The 12,607-nt window shown below is 40.1% G+C and overlaps 1 protein-coding gene across 1 annotated transcript in view; it reads left to right on the forward strand.

The window, feature by feature from the left end:
• The window catches only part of LOC102113671 (vitellogenin-1-like), a 42,982-nt gene extending 40,566 nt beyond the window's left edge, over positions 1-2,416 (forward strand). Inside the window, exon 36 of the mRNA XM_088060576.1 lies at positions 2,298-2,416. Within this exon, the coding sequence (XP_087916702.1) occupies positions 2,298-2,416 (119 nt within the window). The remainder of the gene's footprint in view (positions 1-2,297) is intronic.
• The last annotated feature ends 10,191 nt before the right edge of the window (positions 2,417-12,607 follow it).

Genomic DNA, 12,607 nt, shown 5'->3' on the forward strand with positions numbered 1-12,607 from the left:
CACATATTTCTGGTGCATTCTTTCATAAGTCTTTTAATTAGTTACCTATATAGCTTACAGGAAAACTCACCATGAGGAAGTATCTATTGAAGTGGTTTGTTCTTTGTTAACCATGGTTGGTCAAACCCATTGTTAGCTGGGATAATCCAGTGTAGTTTCACTGGAGAAAATGCACCCCTGTGTTGAGTAGCACTGGAAAGGACAGGGTATTTTTATGTCTGAATTTTAACATCTGTGTAGAACACTTTGCTTGTGTTATTAATACCTGCAATGTGCTGAATCAGCCCAGGAAAGTGCAGAGGATCTCTCTATAATAGTCAAATATCTGCAACAGCCTATTCAACAGGTAGCACAGAGAGAGTGTTAATAGTTTTCTGATAGCTTCCTGAGAAGAGAATGGATGCATTCTTTCATAAATAGAAAAACCCACCCTCTAAAAAAATCCTTCCAAAATCTTGTTATATCCATGTTTCACAGATTTCTATTGTGTATCCAAGTCTGTATCTCTGAAGTGTCATAACCCCAGACCACTCACTGTCTCAGAATATTAGGCTATAATAAAGCTGTCTCATTCTCTCACAAAACTGTTTGAGAAAAGAGGAAAACCAGAAAAAAAGATATGTTAGTTGTTGCAGCCAGTGCTGCTTTCAGAGCAACTGCAGGCTTCTCTTGTCCATTTCCTGAAGCAGAGACTGGGAAGCCTGCTTGCAATATTTCTAATTAAGGCCTTATTATTTTTTTTTTTATTTATTTATAAAAGGAAGCAGAAAAAGAGGAGGAGAGGGAGAAGGAAGAAAAAAATATACCATTTATTGTTATCTTGCTAAATTGATTGCTTTTTCTTAGTCTAAGGATCAATAGGAATACAAGGCCAGCACTTCAAAGCTATTTTTTTCTTTCTTTGTCTGATGATTTGGAGAAGCAGTAGAAGCAGTAGAGATCTTTACTTTTCTCAATCTAGGAACATGCATGCACAGGACAAAGAACTTTTCTCAACTCTTTATATGAGCATTCAGACATGATAGTTTGCTGTTTCAAAATTGAAGGACCCCATCACTGTTACTAGTGGAGCAAGGACAAAATGAAGTACAAGAATGCATAATTTCTCCTGTTGTCCTCAAATCAGCAAGACTGTGGCCTTAAGAACTTGACTGAGGCAGGCATCACTCCAAGTTTCAGCCCACATATTGGTTTATATTTCAAACCTCCCACAAGGCCTACGCATGGGGATCGGTTACTCAGCCGTGATCCAGTTTGCAGGGATACTGTTTCCTACATGGATATGAATGTGCTCAGACCCACAGTGTGCCAAGAGTAAGAGACATAACGTATATAAAAAGCAGAATCCAGACATTTTCTTTTATTTCTCATTTCACAGCCTGAAAACATAATATGTATTTTTAAAAGCATCTCCAGCATCTTTCTGGGAAATATTTATTATCTAGTTTATTAAGCAAAACCTGCAGTTAATGTTGGACAGTAATTTAGCCACAGAGAGTGTTAACCTTTCAGAAAATAAGTGACCGATCAACCTGAACTCATACAGCAGTGTCCACATTTCCCTGTGATGAGGGATGGCATGTTACAAATGTACTGTCCAACTAAGGAATAAAACAAATGGAAGTAAAATTATGAAAGCTTTACGCATTCTCATTATACAAACTTAATCTAAATGGATGTCCTAATATTCTTCCAGATGCAGTGATAAACCTCCAGCTAGCTAGGAATATTTATTGGGAGGATGAATATCATTACTCCATTTAGATTATTTCAGCATTAAGGAATATGGCTTATTCAAGCTGCTGTTGATAAAGCAGTGTGGTAAGGTTAATACTGCAACTGACAATGCTCTGCCAGATTTCACAATATATGGGAAACTTTAATTAGGAGTTTATGAACCTCTGAAAATTCTCCAAAGGGCTTACCCTTCAGAAATGAACTTCGACAAACAGTCAGCTGTAATACCCAGTGATATGCAGCACTAACGTAAGCGACTGCTGATGTGGATTGGTACGTGGTGGTCTTATACTGACAGGGGCTACCTCCAGCACTTTCACAGCCTCCTTTTGTCTTTGTGCTGCATGAAATGTAATTCATTTTGGTTTGGGGAAGTATTACAGTAATTATATCATGGATGAAAATCCTGTTCCAAGTCAATGAGTCAGTTAGATGTCAGCCGTGAGGGCAGGATTTCATTCTTTACTTGATGAGGGAGTTGACAGCCATCAAAACAGTATTTATTTGAAACGTGTTAATTTGCTTGATGTTAGTTAACAATGGCTTTGCTCCTCTGACAGAAACTGCTGTAAGCCTGTTGGAATGGCAGAAAAGCAGCGATAAGAAATCTGCATCTGAGGATGTTGTGGAGTCTGTGGAAGCTGACATTGATTGTACCTGCACTGGCAGCTGTAGTTAAGTTAAACGCTTTGGCGGTGTGCTATAGACATACTACACAAATAATTGACTAGCTGGACAGATAAGAAGGGAACATAATAGCTGTAGTAAAATATTAAGAAAGGTGCTTGAAGAAAATAAGCCTACTGCAAAGTCAAATGCATTATGTACAGTCTGCACTGCTTAATAAATATGTTCATTAAATAAGTATTCATGTGGTCTCTCTTTATTTTTCCCTATCAACAAAACAATCAGGCCAACTATAATATTATACAGAAATTCTGCTCCCTTTTATCTGAGATATAATTACAGCAGTCCGCTCTTAAAATTATGTTCACTAGGTGATGAAAAGAAAACATGATTACGGCTACTGCTAACATTCCATTGTGCAAAGAATTTCATATTTAGCATACTAAAGACACAGTAAGCATTTGTTTTCTTTTATGTTTTCTGGTAAAGAGCAGCGTCTGTTCCTGGAACCGTTCTGCAAAAAAATATATTTTACTCCCAGCAAGACCATTAGCCTTAGTACATTCTACAAAGGAATGAATTGGACTGCTAGACTCCCACTGTAGCTTTCCAGAGAGCTATAGTGTGTGACACAGTCCCCATTTTCATTTAAATTTCAATGGATGTGCTGGTGCTTCATGAACTAACTGAAAGTGTGAATAGGAAGTTTTTTTTTTTTGCTTTACCATCTCCTATTGTATATTTATGAAAATGATGGCTTCAAAAACTTCTGGGAACAATAATACATCAAGTAGCATTCCAAATACTCCAAAAAGCAATATATAGAAAGATATGTAAGATCAATAGCATCATAAAGCTGAAATAAAATACAAGAAGGACAGTCAGACTGTGTTTAACCAGTGAAGAGTCAATCTGCTAGCTTTCACTGTACAGAAAGGTAATTCCCTCCCACCCCAGGGGACCAGGAATAGGTGGCACCTTCAAACCCCCCTGCAATGGCACAATATCTCTTCACCCTGTGTCACAAATCAGCTGTGCACTGAACCGTGGTCTGTTTTCCATAACAGTGAACAGCAGCCAGCACTCTCCTCCAAGAGAAGCCTTAGCGTGGGCAAGGTACAGCTGAACCCAACCCCTGGCAGGAAACTGTCATTAAAGAAAATACTTTTCTTTCTAACTAAAAACTGATCTATCAGAAGGATGATTGAAGACTAAATAATTGACCAATTACAGCATAACACTTCACAGTGCTCTTCTTTAAGAGCAGAAGCATGAATAATATAAGGAGGTACTCTTTTTACTCTCTCTCGAGTTGCTGCTTGTCACCAACTTTCAGAAAAGGCCCAGTTTTTCTTTATGTACAGCCATAACACCATTACTTCCAGAAGTAAGCATTACAGGTTTGTTCAAACTAGATGCCTGGTGCATACTCTGGGGCAAGGGTATTTGCCTCTGCCCCAAGCCTCTCTCATGGGGATAACCTACAAAGGCAAAAGGCCTGCCTCTTTCTCTTCTCCCAGCTTTAATTTCATCTATGTATTGTATTTGAGAATATATGCAAATAGCCAGTGCTCTATTCAACAGCTTTTTTTGGTGCATGTGTCTCCAAACTAAGACCAGTAGCATGAATTCTTGCCTTGTGTTTTTATTTGTAATAAAGCATTCACAAATTCTCTGTACAAAAGCTGTGTTTTACTAACTCATCAGAAGTGCTAGATTGCAAAACAGCCTCAAACAAGAGGGGAGATGAAGAATATTGCATTCCACTTTCCCTTAAAATCACAGTAGTCTTACACCTGGAGAGTTCTTTTCTTTCTGGTATTGTTTTCACTGTGGCTTATGGGAGATTTGACATTGACTTTCATAGGATCAGGCTGTCCTCTTTAATCCAACACCTCTCTCTTTAATCCACTTGTTTGCAAAAGAGAAACTTTTGCCAGTCAACCACTTCAGATAAGACAAAGGTAGTAGGGAGAGAAGAAAAATGAAATTTCATGTTCAGCTACTAAAACAGGGATTTAGTAACAGCAAAGAGCCATTAGTAAGTGAAGAAATTGTGCTCCCAGGGCAGGGAAGTCACTCACCATCACCCACCAGTACTGCAGCCTGGGCTGGGGTGCAGGCTCAAGCAGGGGAAAGCAGTCACAGACCTTTCTGTGCTCTTCACAGGGCATGGGTGGGACACAGCTCTCATTATTTCCACTTCGAAGGGGCGCCTTTCCTTTCTGTCCAACTCCTGTTCGTTACTGCCCTCTTGCTGAGACAGCTGAATGCCTTTGACTGCCTGAAAGTCTTCACTGCAGCTGTAAAATCACAATGTAATGAACATTCGAAAAGCCTGAGGTTGGTAGTGTTCACAGCAAAGCAAAAGACTTAGAACCAGCTCATTTTGCCAAAGGAATTAAGAACATTAGCAGTACAAGTGTGAAAAAGCCCTTCTGGAATTTCTAATGCACCACACAGACATTTCCAACCCATCTGGGAGAATATCAGCAGTCCAGATTTAAACCTCATTTGGAAATCATGCCTGTCCTATCTTATAAAACAAGCCAAAGCTATGTCCCCAACTGAGTGTTAAAATGTGTACTACGCAGGCTGAGCTTTTATGCATTCTACTTTTCATTCCTAGTGCTTCTCAATTGTATGTATTAGTGAATTCTGGAGTTTACTGCAGTAACCAAGTAACATAATCTGGCAATTATGGTACTCTAGTATTATTTTTTTTAAAAAGTGTCGGAAAAATTATGCAGACCTAAGCATAAACCAGGCTTGAGTCCTAATTCTGCCCTTGCATATATCTAATGTGGTTTTGCATGAGGCTGGGGACTTCTGTGTCTCATTTTCTGCATCAGAAAGATATGACTACTTACCTACTTGATGGAGTCAGAAATGCTTATGAATTTATAGTCCCATATGTGTTCTGCAAGTTCTTCAGTGATTCTAGAAATGAAAAGTAAATTTTTCCACTAGATCTCCTAACCACATGAGTATATTTTATTGCTAAGTTGAAGGTTTTCATTTTCAGATTCATCCAACTGTAAAATAACTATACATTTGGAAAAAATCAAAACACTATTCTTAATTTGTTCAGGGTCAGCTTTGGTTAAACCTTAGTGGATTATTCCTAAAAGCCTCGAACTGGATGGTGCTTTTACAGACAGGCAGAAAGGCTATCAGAGACATAGCCTTTTGTATCCTGGACAAAGACAACAAACCTTTTGTCCTTCAGACCTGGCTCTTTTGATTTACTAATTTTAAAGGACACAGTGACTCTCAGGAAAGCACAATCATCCTGCTCCAGAGAAAGGAGTTGCAGTGTGATAGGAAAGGACAAAACCACTAATACCAGACCCCTCCTGGAAATGAAATGCTGGCTCCGCAGTGTGAGCATTAAAAAAAATAGCATCTACAATTCTAACCCCACTGAATCCAATGGTTAAACTCAACAGAGCTAAGCTTTTACTCAGCATGTTTGAATGAGTTATTAAATGAACTTTAGTTGTCCCTAAAAATAAATGTACTGTGCGGATCTAAGTGCAGCTGATGAATAAGAAACCTCAGGAATCTAGCAAATACAGTAGTTAAGGCTAAAACCAGAGACAGCTCAGAAGGTTGCAGAAGTGAGTAGCTATTAGTGGCCATCTGAATTTTATGTCGAATCTCAAGGTCTCTCATGCCATCTACTGGCTTTTTTATTTAGTTACAATGCTTTAATTTTTTTTTCCTTTAGGTTTTTTTACAGGTCTGATATATTCCAGGTAGTTTTACATACATTCCAATCAAGGTTTGGGGCGTATTTTTCCCTCTTATCTCCACAGTTGATTACTATGTGATTTTTTTCCCTGTAAGTACCTTATAGTTTGGTACCATTCTGAACACCATTTCACATTGTCCCCAGAGGAAAAAGACATTGCATAAGACATTCTTATTTCTGGTATTGCTGGATAGGCAATAATTATACTACAAGCAGTGCTGGAAGAACAGTTTACTAAGAAAATCCAAAGCTGTTCAAAAATAGTACTTAGAGTTCATCCTGAATCAGTGCGAGAAGGTTGTTATCTTGGTACCTGAAAATGCTTAATGTACAGAAAAATCTGGTTATCCCTCTTTTTTCGCTTGCAATTCACTTAGTTGTAATTCACAGCAAACACTTCTATGTCCTAATATTATTAAGCTGCCTTTCAGATGGGTTTGGGAAGCAGGAATTATCTATATTGACAGATCTGGTCACAGAGCTTTCCCTTCATTATGCCTGTCTCTTCCTTCCATCCCAGTTTTCTTTCCCTGTTTATGCATCCACTGGTCTGGTCAGGACAATGCAGGCACCTCAGCATACCCTCACCCTGCTCCTGGGGGAGACAGTGCTGCAGCTGTGCACCATGCCACATCTATTCAGGCATCTTTGGAATTCACATCGTACCTCAGGCTAAAATATCAGTAAGCTGAAGATTTTGGAGCTTTACAAACTTGCTCCTTCTCCTCCCTGGCCTTTCCTTCTGCAGTGCCTTTCACTCATCTATGATCATGAGCAGCCTGAGTCAGGGGCATATGTGACACCGTAGCTGTTGTAAAGGTGATGTTGATTTTAGGCAAGGTTGGAGTTTAGGCCCCACAACATCCAAGTTTGAACATCCAAAACCTCTATGGATTGTTTTGGATGACTCTCAATTGCCATCTGCATACTGCAGGCAAAATTAAGTCAAAATCTTTACAGTAGCAGCTAACCCAAGTATACTCAGGTATCTTACCAAAAAGCCATATTCTTCTTTGATGCATTTGATCTTTAGGTAAATTGGGGGTGCTTTGGAGAAAAATACTAAATGGAGACTTGTACCATCAAACCCTGAGTCCTGCAAAAATTCTGCAAGGGTCACTATAACAAGTGTAGTGCTAAACTAGGGTGTTGAAAAAATAATCCTCAGGCTTTTGCCACATCTCTGGTTTCTTCACTTGGAAAAATGATCATAGTTTCCTTTCATACTGAAGCCTCAGGATATTTATGTGACTCTCAAATTTTTTTTGGAAATGAAATTAATTTTAAAGCAGAGTAAATGGTGAAAAACACAATAAATGTTGTAATGTTGTGACTAGCTCCCTCAAACTTATCTCCATCTTTTTTACATTATTTCCTCTATGTATCTTCTTAACCTTCACAAGAAAAAGTAATTCAGCATACCTTATAGACATTAACAACAATAATATGAAACAATATTTAAATGCTTAGTGTAACTGTAGTCATATCTGTCTCTTATGTGGTTGAGAATTTACTCTAATTAAAGCTGCTTTGATGCTTTTTTTTTTTTGCCAGCTGATAAAAAAGATAATTACAGAAAAAAAAAAATAAACCTGAGCCAATATTTTGGGCTGAATAAGCTAACATTCTAGAATTCTACTCAGGTTCCTGCTTCTGCGGTCAAAACAAAACTATTAATATTCAAGATCCATTCATGATTTGGGGGATGATGCATAGATTAGATTCTCTGTGGGCATAAGAGATTAACACAGGCTCAGGCTGGGGCTAGAACTGGCAGACAAGAGCTTGTCTCACCGTGGCATTAACCTGCCTACATTACTGCAGACTCGATGCAGATACATCAGAACCTCAGAATGTTTCACCTTTGAGAAAAAACACCACTTCCTTTGGATCTACACCCCGAGTCATGGTGCCCCCTTTGTCTCTGGAATTCCGAGTTGCTGTATTACAAGGCCTGACTTTCCTGTGTCTGGAGCCAGGGCACAGTGCTCATCCCAGAGCAGTGTACTGGATTCCCTTATTGAGGAGAGCAAAACACTTCAGCTGGGATCTAAGGCATCTTTCCCTCCAGGCCCATGCCCAGCATGACTTCAGGAGGAAATGCTGAAGATGTTGTCATACATAGAGGGCCCTGGGCTGCCTGGGAACTGGCTTCCACACCTGAAACCACCTTCTAGGTTTTGGCACATGCATTGCCCATTCTGAAACACAGCTGGGGGTGGTGGGCCAGGGAATGGGACTCACATCTCCAATGATTGCTCAACCTGTTAAATCAGTGTATGGAAATAGGCATAAGCATAATTACAGGTGGAGTATAAAGGGAAGAGCAAGTTGTGTGACGCTTTTCATATCATACATGTGAGAAGGGGCTGAGCCCTGCAGATTTTCCACCATTTCTGAGCAGAAGCAAGGCTTCTTTTCAGGATATGGGAGAGCTCTACAGCTTGTGAAAATTAGCAGTGAAAGACTTCACTATTTAAAGGTATAGAAGGGAGTATTAAGGATTTCAGTCTTGGGTATAAGCATTGTATCTAAGTCTTTTTCTTTCCTCTGTAAAGCTGGGCATTGGTCTCTACAACACTACAGCTTCACATTGGAAAATCCTAATGCAACCAAACTGAAATGCTCCAGAGGAATTAATTGGTGACCTTGCCTGACAGACCAAAATAAATCTGGCAGGCAGGTTGCCCCCTCTGCCAAGTCCTCAGATCCCCAGCTGCAGCCATACGGATTACACCGCTCCCTGGGCCGGGTGAGGTTGCCAACTCCGAGTCCAGCTAGCAGCCAACTCCCCCGTGCTGCCTCCTGCCTTCAGCTTGGCTCTGCAGGCTCCTAAGCATGCCCAGGGCCAGCTGCTTAGCACCAGGCAGACAGGGAACCTGGCACTACCCCCACCTTTTGGCCAGCTGGTAGGCCGACAAAATGGATTGCTCCACTCATGAGAAATTCTGGGATGCCGACATCCCCCTCCTGCGCAGAGCAAGGTGCGATGTGACAGCCCCAAACTGCCCTGGGAAGTGAATTCTTTCTGCAGCACCTGCAGGCTGCTCTCTGCCTCACCTTCTTCACTCAGGCAGGGGACAGAGGAGCTTTTCTGGGGTGCTGTGATGAAGTTTTTTCATTTGCATTTCTCAAAGGATCTGAAGCTCAAAGCACTAAATTTTTTGCACATCATTTGTTATCCCATTTCAGCTTTCTCTTAATGAGTAGGCACAGACTGGCTGAATTAAAGGTCATATTTTAGGTTATAGGCACAGGCAAAGCCCTGTGCTCTGTGTTCTACCAAATCTGCAGCTTTACATGAACAAACACCTACAGAGTAAGCCCTGTCCTGGCCAAGCAGAATCATAGCTCAGAGTACAGTATGGCTCTATATCATGCCAATATAAATATAATTAAGAAGGATTTCTCATTTCTTTCACAGCTTCTATTAACAATTCTAAGGGTAACTCCTTTATGGTACGAACATTTGAATGTCACCTTCACTCACCTGCTGCATGCTTTCAGCATGGTGCCGAAGAGTTGTTGAAATGTGTAAGTTTTTGCTCCTCCTGAGCTTGTTTCTCCTTAAAAATCTCATTTTATAGGAAGTTTTTTTAATTATTTGTATATGCATCTGATTTGTTCTGAAATCGGTGATCAGGATTCTGTGCCCGAATGGACCCATAACAGCAACAGAAATATTTCCTGTAATTGTGTCCATCCCTTCACCATTGTTCCAGCCATCAAGTCCCCTTTTAACTGCAGCTCCATATGGAGCAGAAGAGACAAGCAGTGCCACAACAGCTTACATTTGCATAACCTCTGGGCTGGAGACAGTGTGAGATTTTCACAACTGCTAGCTGGAAACATATTTGTTTAGCCAAGCTGCCAAAACTCATATTTTAGCTCAGGAAGTCTCTCATCCAAAAAGACTCTCGTTACAGTTCCACTGTTCTACAAGCACTTCATCCTAAGGCAATCAAGACAGTAATAAATAGTGCTTTTTAAAAACCAGTGGCCCTGAGTCATAGGTGTTTGGAATACAGATGGAGTGGGATCACCCAGAGTCAGCCCCTCAGGAAGATACCTGGTCATTTCCTCCTTACATCATCCTAAAATGTCAACCACTTCCTCTATAGTTGCACTAACACTGAAAACATGAGCTTTGCTGTTTTCCTCCACATAAATATGCACTTAAGGAAAAAAGGAAAAAAGTTTCTTCTGCTTCAAAAATTTTGATAGATCTTTTAAAGCAGTATATGAGAAATAAAATATGTGGCAGGGTCTGCCTTACTATTCTAATGTCTCAAGACCGAAAACTGCAATAATTTTCCTGAATGACAAACCAAGCGCTTTTCTTGCTTGGTGATCACACAGCAATTTCACAGCTACTGGGTTTCATTACCCTCTTCCCTCCCCAGAAGATTTCCTTCCTATGAAAAGACCTTTCCTGCTTTAAATTCTTCTCTTTGCCTTAATTCTGCATTATGCTATTTGTAGGGTTTATTTTTCCCTTGTTAGTCAGTAAGCAGGGCTGTCAGGAAAACACTACATAATCAAGTGTGGCTCAACAAGCTGAACAGATTCCTATGGCAAACCCTCAGGAAACCAGACTTCAGCCCCCTCTGCTCCTACCAGCTGCTGCTGCATTTACCTTCTAGATAGGAGACTTGGTGATCTCCCCTATGGTTTTACCCTTGAGGGAATGGAGCAGCAGGAAATAGGCTTACTCACACTTCACCCTCACCTCTAGGTGAGAGGAAGCCTTCCCTGTACAGTTACATGCCCACAGTAGAGGCTGATGAATAGACAGAACCATAAAACAAACAGAGTTAAATAAAATCTGTTCGTGATGTTCTCTGCTCCTCTTGGACGCTTCGGGGGCTCCATCCGCTGCAAACCCACTGCCACTAGAGGGCAAACATGACCAAGCCATTTAACAAAAGAAATCCCTGTACATTAATAGATAATCAGTTCTCATTATGGCTAATTTTGTGAGAAGAAGCCTCTTTGCCTACTTGTACTTTCAGAAAGGATACTGTGATGGTATCTTCTACCAGAGACACGCATATCAGACACTAAAAATATTCATGCTTGGAACTCTTCCAAAACATATGGACATTTCATTACACATGTCCCTAAAAAAATTTATAACTGCAAGGAAACAAAACATTCTCCTCATATATTGGAGAAAAAATATGGTACATGCATAGATGTTCTTCAAACCAATACAAATGAAAACAAACTAGATATTTTACACTCTATGGAAAAGAATTATTTTGAAAAAATATATTCAAAGTAAGCAGTCAGAGGTCTTCCAGAAAACTGTTGAGATCCCACTCTAGGTGTTTTCTATTAATGCAGGAGGTGATACAATAAGACATCCAGACTGACTCCCTCTACAAGCCTCTTGTCTGGCTTTCATCCCATTCTGAATGAGCACATAGGCAGCTCAAGTCTGGTTCAATAACTCTTCATAATGATTTCAGGGTCTGTATGTGGAGTTAGTTATTATCACGTAATATGGGGTTTTAGCTATTCAACTATTCGTGATACAGAAGTATTCCTAGTGCAGCAAAGTGAAAGGAGAAAGTAAAGAAAAATGTGTAGGGAATCGTTCAAGACATAATTTAAACTATGAAGAGGAAATAGTATTTGTTTGATAATTTCTTGAAAGATTTGTGCAGGTGATTTTTTTTAATGGACAGAAATTATAGGTTTAGAAAGATCCTGCAGAATTGGTATCAAAGTTCAGAAGCTGGTGAGTCTGTTTTCCCTTTAATGTAAGGAAGGCAATATTTTTTGTTAACAGGAGGTCCAGCTCCCTAACTTCAATGAGATGCAGTCTCTGGAGCTGCATTTGCCTGTGGTATCAGTAAGTCACCTCCCAACATCAGGATTTTACAAAGATTAGCCCAGCAAGCACATAAAATGTCAAAAGCTACAGGAAATTTTCAGCATTTTCCTCCAGCTTCTCAGAAGGAAAGTTGTCAAAGTAACTGTCTGCTAAACATATCATCTGACTTACTATAGAAAGAAGGATGTCAACACTGCATGTCAAATCCAACACTGAGATATATTTTTTAATGGGCAGGATCTGACTTAGACAGATCCCAAATCTCTCTGCAATTACCTGCATCTGTAGGAAAGGCACAAAAGGATTTATCTTAAAGAGCTCTCAGATGATCTTCTAGCCTTGCTTTTTGTGACAAAAACAAAGTAAAAGTCTTAGGAAAATATTTCCAAAGGCATTTTTTGAGGAATCTGTGTTTGCTGCTCCCCTGCTTGCACAGCAGCAATGGTGGTACGTGGGTGCAGTTTGGCTGATGACATTTGCTTTCAACAAACACCTTTCCTGGGGGTCTGGTGACCCTTCCCATGAGAGCTCCAGCCCTCTGTCAGCAGCCAGACACCAGTAGCTTTCAGGAAACAGTTCACAGGTGAGCTAATGCCACCAGAACTATTCACCTACTACTGCAGCCTATTGCCTTCAGAGAAAGTGTTTGG

This window comes from Pseudopodoces humilis, chromosome 10 (genome assembly GCF_049639895.1).
Source record: "Pseudopodoces humilis isolate 2021_Gansu_Grassland_sample_001 chromosome 10, ASM4963989v1, whole genome shotgun sequence".
Classification (NCBI taxonomy): Eukaryota; Metazoa; Chordata; class Aves; order Passeriformes; family Paridae; genus Pseudopodoces; species Pseudopodoces humilis.